The following is a 24,210-nucleotide window of genomic DNA, read 5'->3' on the forward strand; positions in this document are numbered from 1 at the left end:
GTCACCTTCAAAAAACTCTTGTCAGTGATTGTTCAACTCTATAAATTTACTAAAAAGTAGAATGTACCCTTAAAACAAGTGAATGTTATCATATGTAAATTATATCTCAATAAAGCTGTTACAAAATTTTGTCAGTCCTTTCTGCCCGTGGACGCCACAGAGGAAATATCATTAAAGTCTCTGTTCTCCCTGCTGTCATGTCTAAGTCAGAGTCTCCTAAAGAGCCTGAACAGCTGAGGAAGCTCTTCATTGGAGGGCTGAACTTTGAAACAACCGATGAGAGCCTGAGGAGCCATTTTGAGCAATGGGGAACACTCACAGACTGTGTGGTAATGAGAGATCCAAGCACCAAGTGCTCCTGGGGCTTTGGGTTTGTCACATATGCCCCTGTGGAGGCAGTGGATGCAGCCGTGAATGCAAGGCCATGCAAGGTGGATGGAAGAGCTGTAGGAACAAAGAGAGCTGTCTCAAGAGGAGATTCTCAAAGACCCGGTGCCCACTTAACTGTGAAAAAGATATTTGTTGGTGGCATTAAAGAAGACACTGAAGGCTGGGTGCGGTGGCCCATGCCTGTAATCCCAACACTTTGGGAGGCTGAGGTGGGCAGATCACGACGTCAGGGATTCGAGACCAGCCTGGCCAACATGGTGAAACCCCGTCTCTACTAAAAATACAAAAATTAGCTGGTCGTGGTGGCGGGCACCTGTAATCCCAGCTACTCGGGAGGCTGAGGCAGGAGCATTGCTTGAACCCAGGAGGCAGTGGCTGTGGTGAGCCAAGATTGTGCCACTGCTCTCCAGCCTGGGCAACAGAGCGAGACTCCATCTAAAAAAAAAAAAAAAAAAAAAAGACACTGAGGAATATCACCTAAGAGATTATTTTGAATAATATGGAAAAATTGAAGTGATTGAAATCATGACTGACCGAGGCAGTGGCAAGAAAAGGGGCTTTGCCTTTATAACCTTTGACGACCATGACTCCGTGGATAAGACTGTCATTCAGAAATAACCATACTGTGAATGGCCACAACGGTGAAGTTAGGAAAGCCCTGTTAAAGCAAGAGATGGCTAATGCTTCAGCCAGCCAAAGAGGTCGAAGTGGCTCTGGAAACTTTGGTGGTGGTTGTGGAGGTGTTTTTAGTGGGAATGGCAATTTTGGTCATGGACGAAACTTCAATGGTCATGGTGGCTTTGATGGCAGCCGTGGTGATGGTGGATATGGCGGCAGTGGGGATGGCTATAATGGATTTAGTAATAATGGGAGCAATTTTGGAGGTGGTGGAAGCTACAATGATTTTGGCAATTTCAACAATCAGTCTTCAAATTTCAGACCCATGAAGGGAGGAAACTTTGGAGGCAGAAGCTCTGGCTCCTATGGTGGTGGAGGCCAATACTTTGCCAAACCACGAAACCAAGGTGGCCATGGCGGTTCCAGTAGCAGCAGTAGCTATGGCAGTGGCAGAAGATTTTAATTATTGCCAGGAAACAAAGCGTAGCAAAAGAGGAGAGCTAGAGAAGTGACAGGGAAGCTACAGGTTACAACAGATTTGTGAACTCAGCCAAGCACGGTGGTGGCAGGGCCTAGCTGCTACAAAGAAGACATGTTTTAGACAAATACTCATGTGAATGGGCAAAAACTTGAGGACTGTATTTGTCTAATTGTATAACAGGTTATTTTAATTCCTGTTCCATGGAAAGTTTAAAGCATTCCAACAAAGTGATCTAATGTAGATTTTTTTTTTTTGCACCCATGCTGTTGATTGCTAAATACAATAGTCTGATCATGATGCTGAATAAATGTCTTTTTTAAAAAAATATTTGTCAGAGCAACCAAATTTTCTGCTAAACAGCAGAAAATGATGTTTCCATGTTGGCAGTAGTGGATTATGTAAATTTTGGTTTTATTTTTGTTTTAAGATATTTTTGTTTTAAGAAAGGGGAAGTTTAGGGGCTCATTAAATATGTTTTAAAACTGGGCAGGTGAAGATGAGGAATTCCTGAGGCACTGACTTCTGTTCCCCATTTTCCCTATGCCATTCCCATCCTAACACTTACCAGATGAGAGGAAGAGCCGTCTGATCTTAGCTAGTGTATAAAATCCTCTATAGGGCAAGATTTTTAGTTCTTCGAAACTTACTTACTTCCTTATATTAATATTTTTATGGGCTTGCAATAACAACACTTGTTTATGTTATGTGGTTTATTCTGAAATTTTTATTGTATAAAAATGTGTTGCAGATTGCTTCTAAATAATGTTCAGAATATCTAGTCCCCACAGTATATGTGTAAAGGCCACATTTCATTTAAACGTAAAAGGTACGGTGGCTCACTCCTGTAATCCTAGCACTTTCATAGACTGAGGTGGGAGCATCACTTGAGGTCAGCAGTTCCAGGCCAGCCTGGGCAACATCCAGAGACCCTGTCTCTACAAAAAAAAGTAAAAAGTAGCTGGGCATGGTGGCATGTGCCTATAGTCCTAGCTACTCAGGAGGCTGAAGTGAGAGGATCGCTTGAGCTGAGGAGTTTGAGGCTGCAGTGATCTGTGATTACGCCACTGTGTTCCAACCTGGGTGTCAGAGAGAGCCCCTGTCTGAATCAGTCACTCACTCAATCAGATAAACACAAAAGGTCTTGATGGATAGTAATGGTATTTCATTTCTGTAAAACCTATTCTCATTCTTTTTCATAAATGGATACATTTATATTTCTTGATTTAAGTTGTAGTTATTTCACTATATCTGTTACTTTGAGCTTGTTTTGATGAACTGTTATGATATAGTTTATCTGCATGTGTAATTAAAAAAAAAGCAAAAAAAAATGGGAAAAAAAAGCAAAATGGCTCTGTACACTGCTTAACATAGAGCTGTAGAGAACCCACATGCACAGTGACAGTCATAAGGGATCTGGAGCCAAAAGACCTAGGTTTGAGGTCTCATTCTGCCGCTAGTTACTTTGTGCCATTGGGCAAACTGTTTTAACTTCTCTGTGCTTCAGAATTCTCATCTATAAAAGGAGGATAATAATGTATCAGCATTACCTCAGATAGTTATTTTAAGGTAATGTATAGTAAATCACTTTGTAAACCATTAAGCTCCATATAAATGTAAATTACTAATGTTGTTAGTGTTCTTTGAAAGTACCACGTATCCCACTGCTGCAGAAACGTTTGGATTTACATTTATGTCCTTAACCATTTTGTAGGTTGTTTAGTGATCCCAAATGATTTTGGTTTTTTTTCTTCCCATAGAGCATATCATGTCCCGAGTGGGAAAATATTAGCTGTAAAGGTAAGTACTGGATACATTTTATGAAATTCTTGATGTTCACCTCTTTCCTTTCCTCTGTTAGCTTGAGTCACAGATATTGTCAAAGAGGAGATGAAATGGCTTAAGGTTTAGATGGTAGGTAGGGGAAGCTGTGGCTCTCTGGTGACATTCAGACACCTGAAGATCTTTTAAGTATGCCTTAAAATAGTCAGTTGTAAGCTCCGTGTATTGTGATTCTTCTTGCCAAGAAGAGAAAATTTCTTTCTGTGTCCCCTGCTAAGTGGCATCACCATCTTCCTTGTCATGCAGCTCAAAACCTTACTGGTAATATATTCCTTTTCCTTCTTTAAATATGCCACATCCTGTGAATTGCTGTATCCTGTTAGAATTTTTCCCTGAAATATATCCATTTGCTACTTTCTTTCTATTCCCATCCCCATTGCCATGGTCTTGGATCGGGCTCACATTACCTCCTACCTGGACTTTTGAAATAACTTCATCACTGTACTTTCGGTCTTTTCTTTTCCTATGCACCTTTTACTCTGCCACAGATTTGAGAAGTCAAATCACAGATCTGACCGTGTCTTGCTGACTGCCTTCCTCAATCATGTACAACATAAAGCCTAAGATGTCTGCTTTGCTTCTGACTCCTTCGGCATACTGAAATACCCAAGCACAACACCTGCCAATAGAGTCAGGCTACACACAACTCAGGGATGTTCCAGGCAGTTACCTAGGATGCTCCTCACTTGTTCCCATGCAATTCATAATTCATACTTCATCTCTGCCAAACTCCAGCATCCCAGTCCTGCCATGCCACTTTGGATTTAATCTCTGCCACTGCTGGTGCTTGATCTTCCCATCATCTTAAATCTCAGATTTCCTTAATGGACTCTGTCTTGAATTGCACTTCTGACTGAACCCTTTGCTAATTAAGTCCTAACCCCACAGAACCCCATTTCCAATTTTGAGCTCTTAGCTAACAAACTGGTCAGGCTTGCCTTGCCCCCGACCTTCCCCACAAATTGTTCAGACCCTCTACATATTGGCCCCCACCTACCTTTATAAACATGCACTCTGCTTTACCAATCTGTTACTTCCCGTCATGCCCTTTATCTCCAGTCTCCCGGCCTTTAGTAATGAAAGTTCTTATTTTTTGAGTGGCTACTATATGCCAAGTATTATGCTAGATTTTTTTTTTTTTTTTTTGATTGAGACAGGGTCTTGCTCTGTCATCCAGGCTGGAGTGCAGTGGCGTGATCTAGGCTCACTACAGCCTCCACCTCACAGGTCCAAGAGATCCTCCTACTTCAGCCCCTTAAGTGGTTGGACCACAGGTGTGCATCACCATGCCTTGCTAATTTTCTTTATTTTTTGTAGAGACGGGGTTTCACTATGTTTCCCAAGCTGATCATGAACTCCTGGGCTTAAGTGATCCTCCTGTCTCAGCCTCCCGAAGTCCTGGGATTATAGGCATGAGCCACCACGCCCAGCTATGCTAGATGTTTTATAACTATTATATTTAATCCTTAAAATTACTTAGTAAGCCTGTCTACTTTAGATTAGGGGACTGAAACTCAGAAAGCTGAATTGTCAAAGATCACAGAGTTGGAAGGGGTAAGGCCAGGATGTGAAATGTTCATCTGCCTCCAAAGCTCATCTCCTCTGTTACACCACGCAGCTTTTATACAACTTACTAACATTGTTCATCCCTCTGATTTCCATCTATCTTTTCATGGTTCATCTCCAATATGCCTTTTTAGCTATCCACAGTGAGAAATTGATCTCTTTCTCTAACAGTTGCATAGTATATATTTCTGCATCTTTTTTCTCATCTAGGAAACTAAGAATCAGAGCAATTACATTAGAATTGCTTATACCTTTTAGTAAGTTGAAACCAAAACTAAGGCTCAGATCCTCTGACTGCTAATGAAATCCAGAGTTCTTCTTCCATATCACATCTAGTACAGCACCTAGAATGTGTTACGTGGCATTATCAAGTTTAGTTTTAATAAGTTAAATAGCTTGTGAGGGGGTACAACAGAGCTTCCTTTGAGATATTTTCTTTGACAGTTCAGCCATTTAGGGTCCATAGAATTGTAGAACTGGAAGAGACCTTGGAGATCACCTGTTACAGCCCCCACATTTTACAGAGGCACTGAGCTCACTGAATGCAGCTGTGTCATACCACCTTGGCGCTCACCCAGCGTGGCCCGGTCGTACCACCTTGGTGCTCACCGAGCGCAGCCCAGTCGTACCACCTTGGTGCTCACTGAGTGTGGCTCTGTTGTACACCTTGGCATTGGTTTAACCTTTCTGTACCTCCTGAGCTCCCTTTTCACTAAGAGAAAACTTCCACTAAAACTTGAGCACTATTTTCCCATCCATTGAGTTACTTTTTTGTTCCGTTTATGTCAGAAGTCTTAGATTGTTGCTGATGATATATTTAAAGATAGCCAACTCTAGGTTATTTACTGCAGGAGAGGGGAACACTGTTATAAATCATCTAGAAATCTATGATTATTTGGCCTTGCAGAGTACGTTATACATTTTTCATAATTTCATACATTTTGAATTATGTTTATATAGACTAATATTAAAAGTATTGTGCGTTAGTTGGGTGTGGCAAGGGGCCAACAGCTTTTTCTGGAAAAGAGTAAAAGCAATTTTAAAGAAAGGACATATTTACAGAATAGCTGTTAGGAAAGTAGAGGCTGTCAGTAAATGAAAATAGTTGGGATTTACAAATATACTGTTCACTAGACCTGATCATTAAACTGGGCTTTACAACAAGAACTGTACTGTATTCACTTTGTATCTCTAGATTCTATAAAATATAGTAGATACTCACACTGAGTTGAATGAATGGATGATTTAAGAGCAGATATGATTATTGTGATTAAACGTTTGTGTAGCCCTGAGCTTGTTGGTAGTTTAGGCAAAAACCATGTAACTTATATAATAGTCATAATCTAAGAAAAATTTACCATTTCTTCAAAACAGGCAGAATTTTTAATTCTTAGAAGTGTGTTATTTAGTTTCCAAATATTTGGAGATTTTCCATCTTTCTATTACTGATTTCTGATTTAATTCCACTGTGGTTCCAGAACACCCTTCCTATAACTTAAATTATTTTAAATTTGTTGAGACTTATATTATGGCTCAGAATATGACCTATTTTGGTAAACAGTCCTTGTACACATGAAAAGAATGTATAGCCTGCTTGTGCCTGTAATCCCAGCACTTTGGGAGGCTGAGGTAGGTGGATGACTTGAGCTCAGGAGTATGAGACCAGCCTGGGAAACATGGCAAAACCCTGTCTCTACAAAAAATAAAAAATAAAAAATAAAAAATAAATTAGCTGGGCATGGTGGTGTGTGCCTGTAGTCCCAGCTACTTGGGAGGCTAAGGTGGGAGGATCGCTGAGCTGAGGAAGTTGAAAGTTCAGTGACCCATGATTGCACCACTGCATTCTAGTCTGGGTGACAGAGTAAGACCTCATCTCAAAAAAAAAAAAAAAAAGAATGTATAATCCACTGTATAGGGTATTGTATAATGTCAATTAGATCAAGTTGGCTGATAGTGTTATTCAGATATCTGTTATTAGATATTTGATTTTTATCTAGTTCTATCAATTATTGAAAGAGGGGTGTTGAAATACTCAACAATAATTGTGGCCTACAGTTCTGTTATTTTTTACTTAATGTTTTTTGAAGATATATTCTTAGGTGCATTTATGGTTGTTATGTCCTCTTGATAAATCGGCCTCATTGACATTATGAAGTAACCTTCTTTGTCCGTGATCATATTCTTTGCTCTGAAATTTATAGTCTGATATTAAATTCTAGGCTTCATTTTGACAAGTGTTAGCATGATATTTTTTTTTTACTTTTAACTTATTGTGTCATTATTTTTGAAATGTAGTTCATGTAGGCAGCATACAGTTGGGTCTTATTTTTTAATCCAGTTGGATGATCTCTGCTTTTTAAGTGAGAGTATTGAGACTATTTACATTTCATATGGTTATTGATATGTTTGGATTCACATCTGTCATTTTGCTCTTTGTTTTCTATTTGTTCTGCCTGTATGCCCCCTTTTTTAAGTGATTGCTTTAGAATTCATAACTTAACATAGTCTTCCTATGTAAATAGTATTGTACCACTTTATAGTCTAGAAATCTTACAGTGGTGTATTTTCATTTCCCTCATCCCAGCCTTTGTTTTATTATCATCCATTTTACATCATCATATGTGATAAACCCCAAAATACATTGTCACTACTTTTGCTTTAGATATTTATCTTTTTTTTTTTTTTGAGACAGAGTCTCGCTCTGTCGCCTAGGCTGGAGTGCAGTGGTGCAATCTCGGCTCCGCCTCCCAGGTGCACACCATTCTTCTGCCTCAGCCTCCCGAGAAGCTGGGACTACAGGCGCCTGCCACCATGCCCGGCTATTTTTTTTCTATTTTTAGTAGAGATGGGGTTTCACCATGTTAGGCAAGATGGTCTCGAACTCCTGACCTTGTGATCTGCCCACCTCGGCCTCCCAAAGTGCGGGGATTACAGGTGTGAGTCACCGTGCCTGGCCTGGAAATATTTATCTTTTAAAGACATTTAAAAAGTAAGAAAAATAGTATTTTATTTTTATTCATGTATTTACCAATGCCAGTGCTCTTCATTCCTTTGTGTGGTTCAGATTTCCATCTAGTAGTGTTTTCTTTCTGTGTGAATGACTTCTTCCTTTACATTTCATATAGTGTGGGTCTTTTGGTATTCTTTCAGCTTTTGTATGTCTAAAAATGTATATTTCACTTTCATTTTTTGGAAGGTATTTTAATTTTTGCTAAATGTAGAATTCTAGGTTGGCTGCTGTTTTCTTTCAGTTTTTTAAAGATTTTGTTTCACTATTTTCTTTCTTTCCAGTGAGAAGTTTACTGTCATTTTAAATCTTTGTTCCTCTGTATATTAGAATTGGCTTCATTCTGGCTGCTTTCAAGACTTTTTCTTTATCACTGGTATTGAGCTGGTGTTTACATCTTTAATGTCTCTACTTAATATGTTTAAAACTTCCTCTGCTTTCTTTTTTTTTTATTTTTTTTTTTATAAATAAAGATGGGGTTTTGTCACATTGTCCAGGCTTGTCTTGAATTCATGGGCTAAAGCAATCCACCTGCCTCCACCTGTCAAAGTGCTGGGATTACAGGTGTGAGCCAGGGCACCTGGCCTCCTCTGCTTTCTTGAAAGTATGAAATGACCGGGCGCTGTGGCTCATGCCTGTAATCCCAGCACTTTGAAAGGCTGAGGTGGGCGGATCATGAGGTCAGGAGATCGAGACCATCCTGTCTAACACGGTGAAACCCCGTTTCTACTAAAAATACAAAAAATTAGCTGGCCGTGGTGTCGGGTGCTTGTAGTCCCAGCTACTCAGGAGGCTGAAGCAGGAGAATGGCATGAACCTGGGAAGTGGAGCTTGCAGTGAGCCAAGATCGCGCCACTGCACTCCAGCCTGGGCAACAGAACAAGACTCCGTCTCAAAAAAAAAAAAAAAAAAGTATGAAATATAGTTATAATAACTGAATTAGTGGCCTTATCTACGTATTCCATCATATGTGTCATATCTGGATCAGTTTTGACTGATTCCTCTTCTCACTTTGGGTTGTATTTTTCGCTTTTTTTCATATCTTATAATTTTTTTTAAGTGAAAAGCAAGTTTATTAAGAAAGTAAAGGAATAAGAGAATAGCTACTCTGCTTGAGCAGAGCAGCTGTGCCTTATAATTTTTTATTGGATACCAGACATGTGGCATGGGTGCTATTTTTGCTCTGCTATAAATATTTTTGAACTTTATTCTGAGATTGTGGTGGTTAATATTGAGTGTTAACTCGATTGGATTGAAGGATGCAAAGTATTGTTTCTGGGTGTGTCTGTGAAGGTGTTAATATTCAGAGAGATTAACATTTGAGTTAATGTTAATGTAAGAGATTAACATTTGAGTCAGTGGGCTGGGAGAGGCAGACCCACCTGCAATCTGGGTGGGCACCATCTAATCAGCTGCCAGTGTGGCTAGGATAAAAGCAGGCAGAAGCTGGAAGGACTTGACTTGCTGAGTCTTCCCGCCTTCATCTTTCTTCCATGCTGGATGCTTCCTGACCTTGAACATCAGACTCCAAGTTCTTCAGCTTTTGGACTCTTGGACCTACACCAGTGATTTGCCGGGGGCTTTCGGGCCTTCAGCTACAGACTGCAGGCTGCACTGTTGGCTTCCCTACTTTTGAGGTTTTGAGACTTGGACTGGCTTCCTTGCTCCTCAGCTTGCAGATGGCCTATTGTGAGACTTCACCTTGTGATCCTGTGAGTCAATACTCCTTAATAAATTCCCCTTCATATATACATCTTTCCTATTAGTTCTGTCCCTCTAGAGAACCCTGACTAATACAGAGATGGTATTTAGTTACTTTTGAATAATTTGATTCTTTCAAGGCTTGCTTTTAAGTTTTATTAGACAGTACCAGCCCAGTGGTTAGCCGAGAACTAATTTTCCCCGTGCAACAGAGGTGGTACTCTTCTGAGTACTCTACCTCGTGCCTTGGGAATTGCAAGGTTTTTCCACGCTGACTGGTGGGAATACAAACTTTTCTTGCCCAGTATTAATCTGGAGATTGTTTCTTCTGAGCCTTTCTAGTGGTTCTCTCCCTGGCCTCAGGTGATCTCCTGACATCTATGTACAGATCATTCATTACTCAGCTGAAGACTCCAGGACCCCCTCGGCAGACCTCCGGAGCTCTCTTCCTCAGGTCCTCTGCCAGCTCTGTGCCCTCTGCTTCTCTAGCTTCCTTGGCCTCCTCAGACTCTCAGTTTTGTCTTCTCATCTTAGGGAGATGGCTTATCTCTGCCTGGTTTCCCCTCCCTGCACTGAGGCCTGGGAACTCTCTGGTCAGCAAGCTGGGCAATCATAGGGCTCATCTCATTTGTTTTCCATCTTTCAGGGATCACTGCCCCATTCTGGCTAATGTCCAATGTCTGGAAGCCTGTTGATGTGTGTGTGTGTGTGTGTGTGTGTGTGTGTGTGTGTTTTAGTACCTCTTCCTTTCTTTTTTTAATTTAACTTTTAATTTAACTTTTTTAATTTAACTTTTTTTTTACTTTTAATTTTTTAAAAATTAAAAAAGTTAATTTTTTAACTTATAATGTAACTTTTTAAATTTAACTTTTAAGGGGTACATGTGCAGGTTTGTTATATAAGTATACTTGTGCCATGGGGGTTTGTTGTACAGATTATTTTGTCACCCAGGTATTAAGCCCAGTACCTATTAGTTATTTTTCCTGATCATCTCCCCACCTCACCCTCCACCCTCTGATAGGCCACAGTGTGTGGTGTTTCCCTCTATGTGTCCATGTGTTCTCATAAGTTAGCTCCCACTTATAAGTGAGAACATGTGGTATTCGGTTTCCTGTTCTTGTGTTAGTTGGCTAAAGATAATGACCTCCAGCTCCATCCATGTTCCTGCAGAGGACATGATCTCATTGTTTTTTATGACTGCATAGTATTCCATGGTGTGTATGTACCACATTTTCTTTATCCAGTCTACCAGTGATGGGCATTTAGGTTGATTCCATGTCCTTGCTATTGCGAATAGTGCTGCAATGACCATTTGCATGCATGTGTCTTTATAATAGAATGCTTTATATTCATTTGGGTATATACCCAGTAATGGGATTGCTGGGTCAGATGGTATTTCTGTTTTTAGGTCTTTGAGGAATCACTGCACTGTCTTCCACAATGGTTGAACTAATTTACACTCCTTCCAACAGTATATAAGCATTCCTTTTTCTCCACAACCTTGCCAGCATCTGTTATTTTTTGACTTTTAATTAAAGACTTAAATGTAAAACCCAAAGTACAAAAACCCTGGAAGACAACCTAGGAAATACCATTCTGGACATAGGAATGGGATAAAGATTTCATGATGAAGACACCAAAAGCGATTACAACAGAGGCAAAAATTGACAAATGGGATCTAATTAAACTAAAGAGCTGCACAGCAAAGGAAATTATCAACAGGGTGAACAGACAGCCTACAGAATGGGGGAAAAATTTTGCAAACTATACATCTGACAGAGGTCTAATATCCCTTTCCTTTCCTTACACCACTCTAATCCAGATGCTTGGCTTCTTTCTTGTCAGACATGTATACCAGCTTTTGAATTGTTCTCAGTAAATAGAAGCTACCATTTATTGATGATTTATACGATGCTAAGCATTTTGCATGCATTTTTTAATTAATACTCACAACATTTTGTAACTCTTACTGATTCCCGTTTTACAAAAGCTGAGGCACAGAGAAGTTAAATAACTTGCCCAAGGTCCCACAACTGGTAACTAGTGGAGCCAGGATTTAAACATAGGTAGTCTTGTTCTGAGTGCCGGTGACCCCCTGCCGGCGCTGCTCACTGCTCTCAGATTTGGCTTGCCAAGGATCATCCTGGTCACATTTATTTCCCTCTCAAAAGTCTTCAGAGGCTTCACATCACTTCCCAGATAAACTAAAGACTTTAGAGGATGGAATTCAAGATCCTCCACGACATGTCATCAGTCTGCGTTTATAGCATTATCTTACATGTTTGAATCCTGTGTGTCTTTTAAGTTGAACTCGTTGCCTTATCTGAACTCAGGCACTTTCTCACTTCAACACTTTGATTCACGTATTCCTCTCTAATTAGAATGCTTTCACCCGTTATCTCTACCTATCAAAATCTTTAACACCTTTCAAGGATCAGCTGAAAAGCCTGCTCCTTCATTGAACTTTTCTGGATAAGCCCTGTCACATATGGTCTATCTCTCACTCACTCATTTTCTTCTTTGAACCTCTCTAGAATTCCCTGTATATGTCTTTTAAGGGTGTTATCACCAACTGCCTTGTATTTTGCTGTTAGTATACCTGTACATTTCCCGTATTATATTGAAATCTCTGTAAGTGGGGAACAGATCTTATTTATCTTCTTGCCTTACTCCGTGATTCCTGCAGATCCTTGCATATAGGGTATAGTACAAAGCATTACACATAACGAGTAAGTGTTCAATACATAATTTGTTGAATGACTGAGTGAATAAATTTTTGTTCTTCTGTTTGTTCTTTAGTTCATTCATCTTTTAAAGTAACATCTTGAAAGCAGGTTCAGCTCACATACAAAATATCTCATAGCTTTCTTTATATGGACCATTGCTCTCACCCAGAATATTTCTTAGCTTTTTTTATATTAAAGGGTGAAATGGAAGGTTAAGAGTTAGAAGCATATTTGATCTTTTCCTGACCCTCTCCTGACTTTTGTGTGACTTCAAGCGTGTCACTTGAACCTCCTAGTGACCTCAGCTGTGAAACGGGGCTGCCTGATGTCACAGAGGATTGCGAAGAGCAGCAAATCACAGTCCTTGTCCAAACAGAATCATCACCTGCAGGGTCTGACGCCTGCATGGAATGATGAGGGAAGTTTAATTTTCCAAGTAAAGTGGTCAGTTGGACCCACACTTTGAATGTCTATGGGCACAATTAGATGAGTCCTTGAAAATCTGTTGCTTTTCCTACTCAAAATGTTTCTCATGTTATGCTTCTAAATGTTCTTATTTTTTAGACAAAAAAGCATATTGTAAATGCTTCCCCTTTTAGACTTCTGAGGTAGGAATATATTACAAGATATTTTTAAAAGAAGTTGAATTTTGGAAAGAATAATGTACCATGAATTTCTATTTTATACTATTGAATTTAGAAAATGTTCTGCCTCAAAGAGAACATTTTGAAAATGATGCTAATCACATTTTAAAGATAACTATTTCATAATGACCATGTGTAATTCATGAAACGTGTTTCTACCTTTTTGTGTGTTTGTTTGGTGCAGGTAGTCAAGACAATTGCAGATAAGTAGAGCAGAAAACAAATAAAAATACTGTTAGCCATCTTGTAAACAGAACCTTTTTATACCATTAATGTATTCTATAAAATCTTTCAAGTAGTAATGCTTGGAGGATTTAATAGATTTCCCACTATTGTTTGTTTTCTAAGTGGGAAAAATCCATCTAACAGGAAATTTCTTAGCATTGTATATTGCATGTGCCGATTATCATTCTTTGGCTGCTTTGGGTTTCTGCTGCTTTTAAACTAGCATTTAAATGGACCATTTGATTAATCATTTGTATACTGACTATAATCCTCCCAAATTTCCTTTCTGAGTGGTACATACTGTAAAAGACAATTATGTCGCCACAGATTAAATAAGTGAATTAAAACAGAATAGCAGCTTAATTTGACCTGTGATTTTGCTCTCTTTCCCTTTAGTGAAGTGTGTGCCACTCCAGCAAATAAATGAAGTCATCCATGACAGCTTGTGATGAATTGCCGTATTTATACTGTATATTTTAATAGCCTCACACTAATTTAAATTGAGCACAGAGTAAATTATAATTCAGTCACTTGACTGCTTATATTTAACTTGACAACTCATCCTTATTTGTCCTGGAGGTGTAGTGGAGAGCAGTGGAAATGCACCAAGGTATTTCAGTTTCTCACTTAACCCTTTCTCCATGGAATGCTTCATATTCAAATTCTTTCCAGTTTGAAACATTTAGCACTTCCTAAGGAGAAAAAAATAATGAAGAATCAGGGAGTCCGTACTTTCCTTGGACTCCAAAAAGAAAATTAGTCTTTGCCATTGCCTTCAAATAAGGAATTGGATTTGTTTATTTTTAGCAGTTTTAAAGCTCACTCACAAGAATACACAGGGGAAGGAGAATTAACCTTCCACCCAGAGTGCCAAGTCTCCCAGAAAATAGAGAGCATTTGAGTAGAGTTATTTTAAGGTGGGTTCTACTTTCCCTCTCAAGTTCTCAGAAATTACTTTATTTGTTTTTTCCATCATTTTGGAATCTCCACTATTCTAGACTAAAGCAAATACCAACAATGATCAAAATGAATTAGAGTACAGCAGATTAGCTCTACAAATACAAATACAGTATTCCTTACTACATTTTAGGTCAGTGTGGCATTTTTATTTGTTTGGTGGTGTACATTTTTAGTTTTAAATTCAGTTTAAAATCAAGCAATCTATTTCTTCTGTCTAGAAACAGTTTCTTATAAAGAGGATTATAGTTGTAAAGACTTGAGTTAAATCCTACATCACTTACTAGGCACTACGGTGAGTTAGACCCTGTCTGGAGTGCTGGGGGGGATAGAAAAATGTACAAGACTCAGCCCTTGCCCTTGAGAGGCACATAGCCACTCTAATCTTGAGGCTTCTGTTTTTAGGAGATGAGGGATGCATGCTCAAGGCAGAATGTACATATTGAGGGCCAGAGCTAGAGATGAATTTTGATGGAGGACTTTGAGGTGATGAGCTTCAGGGAGACAGTGGTGACATTCAAGCTGGGTCTAAAAGATAGAACAGGTTTTTTCAATCAGTGCCTGGAGAAGAGAGAGGAAGCACACCCCAAGTAGAGGAAACAGCAGGAGCAAAGGCTGTAAGTAGGGAAAGCACAGGATATGTGTGTACACCAGGAAATGTCATCTGATTTCACATGAAGGGTGGGTTTGTGGTGGGAGTAGTGGGAAGAGGAGTTAGAATAAGTTGTCTATATTGTGGAAGAATTCCTTGAATGTCATGCTAGAGTTTTAACTTTATTGTAGGCGATGGGAACACATTAAGGTTCTTGATCAAGGGAATGATATATTCACAGCCAGTAGTTTGGGGTTAATTCCAGGAGGGTGGCTAGCGATGTGGAATCATGTCATTTCTAGGTTGTTGGTGGCCTGGAGATGCAATATATCTTAATAGTCATATATCTTAGCACTGAATAAATGGCTTTTGAAACCTTAAATAAGTGATTCTCAACCTTACTTTGGGTTAGAAATTACCTGGGGAGCTTTACAAAATAACAAAGATGTGGGCCCAACCCAAGGGATTCTCATTCCATTGTTTTGGGGTAAAGCCTGCACCTTGGGATTTTTTTTTAAGTGCCCTAGGTATTACGATATGAGGCCAGGGTTGAGAACCATTGATTTAAGGTTAATAATAACTTCATTCCTTTTATCAGACGTTTTTAGAGTGAGAGATTCCTGGTACTTGTCATCATAGTAGGAATAGCTGTAGTATTTTATGCCATAGGATTGAACTGATGCTAGATGAATTAATTTTGTTGGTAAGTTTTACACAAGAACAAAAATGTAAGTGAATATTGTTGGCAAGTGACTATTGATCAGGAGAAGTGTTTAAATGTTTCTTGGCAGTTTTGTATTACACTTACAGTCTAGTTTACTGAGATCTTTTATAAATAACTCCAAAGCAAACTCTTTTATTTTTTTTGAGACAGAGTCTCGCTCTGTTGCCCAGACTGGTGTGCAGTGGCGTGATCTCAGCTCACTGGAAGCTCCACCTCCTGGGTTCATGCCATTCTTCTGCCTCAGCCCCCCAAGTAGCTGGGACTACAGGTGCCCGCCACCACACCTGGCGAATTTTTTGTATTTTTAGTAGAGATGGGGTTTCACCGTGTTAGCCAGGATGGTCTCGATCTCCTGACCTCGTGATCTGCCCGCCTCAGCCTCCTCCCAAAGTGCTGGGATTATAGGCGTGAGCCACCGCGCCCAGCCGCAAACTCTTGATAGAAACCACCTATGCCTTTTTTTTCCCCACCTTCCCCTTCCCCAAATCAACGCCTGGCCAATGTCAGGACTATAACATGTACTTTAGAATTGTCCTTTTCTTTCCTTGCTCTATCAGCAGTTTACAATGCATAACTTATGTTTTTTTCTTCAGTATGATTATATATATATTCTTCAGTTGTAATACAAAATGTAATTCAAAGTTGAATGCTACATAACTACACTATCATAGTAATTCTGAATGTTAAGTTTTTATCTAGAAATGTCTAGAGCCAGAAACTCTGCCACAAATCATAAAAATTGTTTTCCACATATTCTATTCTCATCACTGCCTTTTAAAAGTAAAAAACAAGCTGGGCACGGTGGCTCACACCTGTAATCCCAGCACTTTGGGAGGCTGAGGCAGGTGGATCACCCGAGGTCAGGAATTCGAGACCAGCCTGGCCAACATGGTGAAACCCTGTCTGCACTAAAAATACAAAAATCAGCCGGGTGTGGTGGCAGGTGCCTGTAATCCCAGCTACTTGGGAGGCTGAGGCAGGAGAATGGGTTGAACCCGGGAGGCGGAGGTTGCAGTGAGCCAAGATCGCGCCACTACACTCCAGCCTGGGTGACAGGGCAGGACTCCATCTCTAAATAAATAAATAAATAAATAAAACAATTACTCTTGAATTAGTTTCACTGACATGCTTAGTAGAATTTGAACAGTATGGTCTTTCTTAAAAAAATATGTGTTTGAAATAAACTAGAATTTATTCTAGATAAGTTTATAAATATTTTATATTTATGGGTTATAAATCACTGTGGGTAATATCACTCAGTGATTGATATTTTAAATAAACCATAAAGTGCTGAAAAGCCCATGAGACTGAGTCCAGAGGAGGGGGTCCTACCATTCCCAGGCTCTGTGGCTCCCAGGAGGGAAACCTGGTTTCCTCCTCACTCAAAAGAAGGGAGTTAATGAAATAAGATTTCTTCAAGCTTTAACTTTCTATAACAGGATTAGCAAAGAACATTACCTGACTGGAAAAAAAAAAAAGATGATATATTTTAAAAATTCCTTATTTCTCTCATAACTAAAAACCCCACTTAAAATGTTATTTTTGGCTGGGCATGGTGGCTTACGCTTGTAATCCCAGAACTTTGGGAGGCTGAGGTGAGCGGATCATTGAGGTCAGGAGTTCAAGACCAGCCTGGCCAACATGGTGAAACCCCATCTCTACTAAAAATACAAAAATTAGCCAGGTGTGGTGGCAGACACCTGTAATCCCAGCTACTCAGGAGGCTGAGACACGAGAATCACTTGAGCCCATGAGACAGAGGTTGCTTGAACCCAGGAGACAGAGGTTGCAGTAAGCCGAGATCATGCCACTGCACTCCAGCCTGGGTAACAGAGCAAGACTCTGTCTCAAGAAAAAAAAAAGTTATTTTTTGGCCAGATGTGATGGCTCATGCCTGTAATCCCAGTGCTTTGGGAGGCTGAGGTGGGCAGATTGCTTGAGCTCAGGAGTTCGAGACCAGCCTGAGCAACATAGTGAAACCCCCATCTCTACCAAAAATGCAAAAAATTAGCTGGGTATGGTGGCACACCTGTGGTCCCAGCTACTTGGGTGGCTGAGGTGGGAGGTTTGTTTAAGCCTGGGAGGCAGAGATTGCAGTGAACCAAGATCGCCCCACTGCACTCCAGCCTGGGTGACAGCATGAGACTGTGTCTCTAAATAAATAAATAAAATGTCATTTTTATTCATCATCCTCTCTGCTTATTGCCTAGTGTCTGATCACAAATCACAAGATAGTTCTTTTTTTTAAGAGACAGGATTTCGCTCTTTCACCCAGGTGGGAGTGCAGAGGCGCAGTCATGGCTCACTTCAGCCTCAAATTCCTGGGCTCAAGTGATCCTCCCACCTCAGCCTCCCAAGCAGATTGGGACCACCCGATCATACTACACACAGGTAATTTTTTTTTTTTTTTTTTTTTTTTTGTAGAGATGGGTTCTCGCTATGGTGCTTAGGCTGGCCATATACCCCTGGCCTTCAGGTACCCTTCCACCTCAGCCTCCCTCCCAGAGTGCTGGGATTACAGGTGTGTGCCACTGCACGTAGCCAACACAATTCTTTTATATTGGTTTGAGGGTCATTCCTATGCTCCTCTTTTGAAAATAGCCAATGTGGCTAAAATAGAGTGCATAAATTAAGAGTGTTATAACTTAACTGACTTTTAAAGCCATTACTGTTGACCTTTGAGACCTGGCTTTTTTCTTTGGTCCCATCAATCACTTCTGTACCACCTCCCCCAGTATAGAAGGACAAAAGGTTAGACAGATGCAGATACAGCTTGTATTACTCGGAATTATAGTGGTAAGAAGAAGGAGGTGGGGAAGAATAAAGGAACTACCATGTTTTTAGTTCTTATATTTCATAGTGATTATAACTAATATAATTAGAAGATTAATAAATATTAATACCTTTCTATATTTAGGTCATACTACTAGATATTACACTGGAACTTCAGAAGCAAATTATGTCTGAATTGGAAATTCTTTATAAGGTAATTTTTTCATAATTTTTATTTGTAAAGCATGCCTATGGTATTGACTTGCAGGTTTATAACTACTTTTGTCTTATTTTTGTTACAGTGTGATTCATCATATATCATTGGATTTTATGGAGCATTTTTTGTAGAAAACAGGATTTCAATATGTACAGAATTCATGGATGGTGAGTTTTCCCTTTTATAATACTTTTAAAATGATTTTTAGAGTATATAGTGCTTTAAAACCTGGTTTTGATATAGATATCAAATAGAATTAAAGATAATAAAATATGCTAATAATTACCTCATTTATACTCTAAGATTATTTCAGTGTTAGGGGTTCCTGGGGTTAAATATTTATAGCCGAACTGTAATTTTAAGAATTGAACTTCACTTTTATTGAAAATTTAAATAGAACAGATTAAATGCTAGTCTAATTGGCGGTTTGATATTTGATTCTTTTGCACAATCTGTCTTTACTTGCAAAACAGATGTTCTGTTCTTTTAATGTTTCAATAGCCAAAACAGATTTTCTTTTAAAGAAATCTGTTAACCCAACGTCCTGTGTCTTTCAGAAAGAAATCAGTTCTTAATTGCAAGATAAGAAATTGTTTTTCAACACAGCTGTTTAGCCAAGATGTGTTTAATTTTCTTTGGACTTTAGCCCTTTCCTTCCCTCTCTATTTTTTTATTCATTTCTATTTTGGTAGTTCTTTCTTGACCTGAATATTACGGCAAAATACAGATTTCTAGGGACATATCAGTGAAATGATGTCATCATTATTATTATTTACCAATTTTAAATCTAAGCAGTCTTTAAATTTTACATATTCAGTTTTCCATAGTCTAGTCCATTAAAACACAACTTAAGAAAATATTGTTAGTTCCTTGTGGAGATTCTCAGTACATTACTAAAGCAATTAGTTTGTGCCCTGCAAAACTTTAATGAGCCAACATTGGTACCTTGATACTGTCATAAGGTGTATAACATGTTCTAAATTAGTTATAGTAGAATGTCAAGAATTAAAAATCTTACAGCCATATAGGTAAGTATGATAACTGTGGAGACTGACCAGAAAAAGTGGATTCATTGAGCCAATACATGTTACTGTGTTGTAACTTTTATCATTCTTTCTTTGAAGTCTTCAGTTTTTCAGTTCTACTCAAACATTTTTGTTGAAACAGGGCACGGTGGTTCACGCATGTAATCCCAGCACTTTGGGAGACTAAGGTGGGAAGATTGCTTGAGCCCAGGAGTTTGAGACCAGCCTAGGCAATATAGTGAGATCTCATCTTTACAAAAAAATTTTTAAAAATATGGCCGGGCACGGTGGCTCACTCCTGTAATCCCAGCACTTTGGGAGGCCGAGGCAAGCGGAGTTTGAGAACAGCCTAACCAACATGGCGAAAACCCGTCTCTACAGAAAATACAAAAATTAGCCAGGTGTGGTAGCGCATGCCTGTAGTCTCAGCTACTTGGGAGGCTGAGACTGAGAATTGCTTGAACCTGGGAGGTGGAGGTTGCAGTGAACCAAGATCGCGCCACTGCACTCCACCCTGGGTGACAAAGTGAGACTCTGTCTCAAAAAAAAAAAAAAAAGGAAAATTAGCTAAGCATGGTGGTACGGGCCTGTAGTCTCAGTTACTCTGGGGGCTGAGGTGGGAGGTTTGCTTGAGCCCAGGAGATTAAGCCTGTAGTGAGCTGTGATCGTGCCACTGCACTCCAGTCTAGGCAACAGAGTGAGACCCTGTATCAAAAAACAAATAAATTAAAATTTTTTATTGAAATATAACTCAGATACCGTAAAATTCACCCTTTAAAAGTGTACAATTCCATGGTTTTTGATATACTCACAAGGTTGTGTAGTCATCACCACTGTATAATTCCAAAACACTTTTTACCACCCCCAGAAAGAGACTTCCTACCTATTAGTACTCACTCTCTACTTTCTCTTTCCTCAAGTCCTTGGCAACCGCTGATTTATCTTCTGTCTCTATGGATTTACCTATTCTGGACATTCCATATAAATGGAATCTGATAATATATGGCCTTTGTGTTTGGCTTCCTTTACTTAGTATAATGTTTTCAGTGTTCATCCATGCTATTGCATATATGAGAACTTCATTCCTTTTTATTGCTGAATAACATTTCATTGTATGGCTATACTACATTTTGTTTATTCTTTCATTAGTTGATGGACATTTGGGATAGTTCTACTTCATGCATAATTATGAATAATGCTACTCTATATATTTCTGTACAAGTTTTTGTGTGGACATACGTTTTCAGTTCTTTTTTTTTTTTGAAACAGAGTCTCGCTCTGTCGCCTAGGCTGGAGTGCAGTGGGGTGATCTCTGCTCACTGCAACCTCCACCTCCTGGATTCAAGCGATTCTCCTGCCTCAGCCTCCCGAGTAGCTGGGACTACAGGCGCATGCCACTATGCCCAGCTAAGTTTTGTATTTTCAGTAGAGACAGGGTTTCACTGTGTTAGGATGGTCTCGATCTCCTGACCTCGTGATCTCCCCGCCTTGGCCTCCCAAGGTGCTGGGATTACAGGTGTGAGCCACTGCACCCGGCCAGTGTTTTCAGTTCTTTTGGGTATATACCTAGGAGTAGAGTTGCTAGGTCATATGGTAGCTTTATGTTTAGCTTTTTAATAAACTACCAAACTTTTCCAATCTATTTTACACCACTTTGCGTTCATACCAGCACTGTATAAGGTTCCATTTTCTTCATATTTTTGCCAATACTTGTCATTTTGTGTCTTTTTAAAATTGTGGGCTTGTAGTGTGACATGGTATCCCATTTTGGTTTTGATTTAGGTTTCTCTAATGACTAATGATGTTGAGCATCTTTTCATGTGCTTATTGGCCATTTGTATATCTTCTTTTGAGAAATATGTTTTCAAATCCTTTGTCTATTTTTTAAATGAGTTATTGGGCTTTTATTGTTGAGTTGTGAGAATTCTTTATGTATTCTAATACTTGGCTCTTATCAGATATAGGATTTCCAAATATTTTCACTCATTGTTTATCTTTTCACTTTCTTTTTTCTTTTCTTTTCTTTTCTTTTTTTTGAGCTGCGGTCTCGTTATGTTGCCCAGGCTAGTTTTGAACTCCTGGGCTCAAGTGATCCTCCCACCTCAGCCTCAAGTTTTATTGTTTTAGCTTTTGTATTTAAGCCTTTGATTTATTTTTGAGTTAATTTTTATATATGGTATGAGATAGGGGTCCAAATTTATTCATTTGCATGTAGATATCCATTTGTCCCAGTACCATTTGTTAAAGACTGTTTTTCCCATTGGATTTTCTTGTTATACTTGTTGAAAATTGACCATAAAATATATTTCTGTACTTTCAGATCAATGCGTACACATCTCGTATTGATCTAGTTGTCTATCTTTGTACCAGTACCACACCATATTTGATTACTTGTACTTGAAAACTCTGGATTATTATAGTTTTTAAGTTTCAAATCGAGAAGTGTAAGTGCTCCAACTTTGTTCTTTTCAAGATTGTTTTGGCCATTTTGAATACCTAGCATTTTTATTTGAATTTTAGAATCAGCTTGGCAATTTCTCCAAAAAAATCCAGCTGGGATTTTGATAAGAATTGAATTGAATTTTTAGATCAACTTGGGGAATATTGCTGTCATAACATTATTTAATCTTCCACTCCATGAACACAGATGTCTTTCAACTTACTTAGGTCTTCTTTAATTGTTTTTCAATGATTTTAAAATAATTTTTAGGGTATAAGTGGTAACTATTTGTTAAATTTGCTTCTAAGTTTTTTTAATGCTGTTTCTCTTAATTTCATTTTTGGATTGTTCATTGCCAGTGTATAGAACTGTAATTGATTTTTGTATATTGATCTTGTATTCTGCAACCTTGCTGAACTTGTTTACTAATGTTAATAGCTTTTTGTGGATTCCTTAGGGTTCTCTATATACAAGATAATGCCATCTGCAAATAGAGGTAGTTTTAGTGCTTTCTTTTCAATTCTGAATGTCTTTTATTTCCTTTTCTTGCTTAATTACCCTGGCTAGAACCTTTAGTACAATATTGAATAGACTGATGAGAGCAGACATCCTTCTCTTGTTCCTGACCTTAGAGGGAGAGCTTTCAGTCTTTCACCATTAAATATGATGTTAGCCATGGGTTTGGAATAGTTGTCCTTTGTCAGGTTGAGGAAATTCCCTTCTATTTCTAGTTTGTTGAGTTTTTTTTTTTTTAATCATGAAAGGGTATTAAATTTTGTCAAATGCCTGTTTTATATCTATTGAAATAATCGTGCATATTTGGTCCTTTATTCTATTAATATATGGTATACTATATTAATTGATTTTTGCAAAATGAACCAGTCTTGCAGTGTTGGAATTATTCCACTTAGTCATGATGTGTAATTCTTTTTATATGTTCCTGGGTTCAGTTTGCTAGTATTTTCTTGATGATTTTTGTATTCATATTTATGAGGGACATTGGTCTAGTTTTCTTTTTTTGTGATGTCAGTGTCTGATTTTGGTATCAGGATAATTCTGGCCTTATAGAATGAGTTTGGAAGTGTTGCCACCTCTTCTATTTTTTGAAAGAGTTTATGAAGGATTCATGTTAATTCTTTTTTAAAAAAATTTTTGGGGCTGGACAGGGTGGCTCATGCCTGTAATCCCAGCATTTTGGAAGGCCAAGGCAGGTGGATCACTTGAGGTCAGGAGTTCAAGACCAGCCTGGCCAACATGGTGAAACCCCATCTCTACTAAAAGTACCAAAAAAATTAGCTGGGCGTGGTGGCACATGCCTGTAATCCTAGCTACTTGAGAGGCTGAGGCAGGAGAATCACTTGAACCTGGGAGCTGGAGGTTGCAGTGAGCCAAGATCATGCCACTGCACTCCAGCCTGGGTGACAGAGACTCTGTCTCAAAATAAATAAATCAATCAAAATTTTTATGGATCCATAATATTGTACATATTTATGGAGTACATGCATAATAATATTTTGATACAAGCATACAATGTGTAGTAATCAACTCCAAGTAATGGAGATATGTATGACCACAAACATTTATCATTTCTTTGTGTTAGGAGCATTGCAATTCCACTTGTGTAGTTATTTTGAAATATACAATAAATTATTAATTGTGATCACTCTGTTGTGGTGCCAAACACTGGATCTTATTCTTTCTATCTGACTGTACTTTTTTACCCATTAACCAACCCTTCTTTGTCCTTCCTTTCTCACTACCTTTCTCAGTCTCTGGTAATCATCATTCTACTATGTCTCCATAATCATTTGTTTTTGGCTCCCACATGTGAGTGAGAACATATATGTCTTTCTGTGTCCAGATTATTTCATTTAAAATAATATCCACCCATATTCTTGCAAATAATAGGATTTCATTCTTTTTATGGCTGAATAATATTTCATTGTGTTTATGTACCACATTGTCTTTATCTTAATTTTTTCTTCGATGGACACTCAGATTGATTTCATATCTTGGCTATTGTGAATAGTGCTGCAGTAAACATTAGAGTGCACATATCTCTTCAATTTACTGATTTCTTTCTTTTGGATATATACCCAATGGTGAAATTACTGGATCATAATAAGGTAGTTCTATTTTTAGTTTTTTTGAGGAATTTCCATACTGTTTTCCATGGTAGCTGTACTAGTTTGCATTCCCATCAATAGTGTATGAAGGTTCCCCTTTCTCCACATCCTTGCCAGCATCTGTTATTCCCTGTCTTTTTGATAAAAGCCATTTCAGCTG

General features: G+C 38.7%; 1 protein-coding gene and 1 pseudogene across 6 annotated transcripts in view; both read left to right on the forward strand.

Moving 5' to 3' along the window:
* The window catches only part of MAP2K5 (mitogen-activated protein kinase kinase 5), a 264,622-nt gene that overhangs the window by 84,459 nt on the left and 155,953 nt on the right, over positions 1-24,210 (forward strand). For all 6 annotated transcript variants that reach the window (XM_055362709.2, XM_004056378.5, XM_004056379.5 and 3 more), the window contains 3 exons: positions 3,247-3,286; positions 18,388-18,456; positions 18,545-18,626. In XM_055362709.2, coding sequence (XP_055218684.1) covers positions 3,247-3,286; positions 18,388-18,456; positions 18,545-18,626 — 191 coding nt within the window. The remainder of the gene's footprint in view (positions 1-3,246; positions 3,287-18,387; positions 18,457-18,544; positions 18,627-24,210) is intronic.
* On the forward strand, positions 44-2,934 carry LOC101137814 (heterogeneous nuclear ribonucleoprotein A1-like; annotated as a pseudogene).

The sequence above is a fragment of the Gorilla gorilla genome, chromosome 16 (assembly GCF_029281585.2).
Source record: "Gorilla gorilla gorilla isolate KB3781 chromosome 16, NHGRI_mGorGor1-v2.1_pri, whole genome shotgun sequence".
Lineage (NCBI taxonomy): Eukaryota > Metazoa > Chordata > Mammalia > Primates > Hominidae > Gorilla > Gorilla gorilla.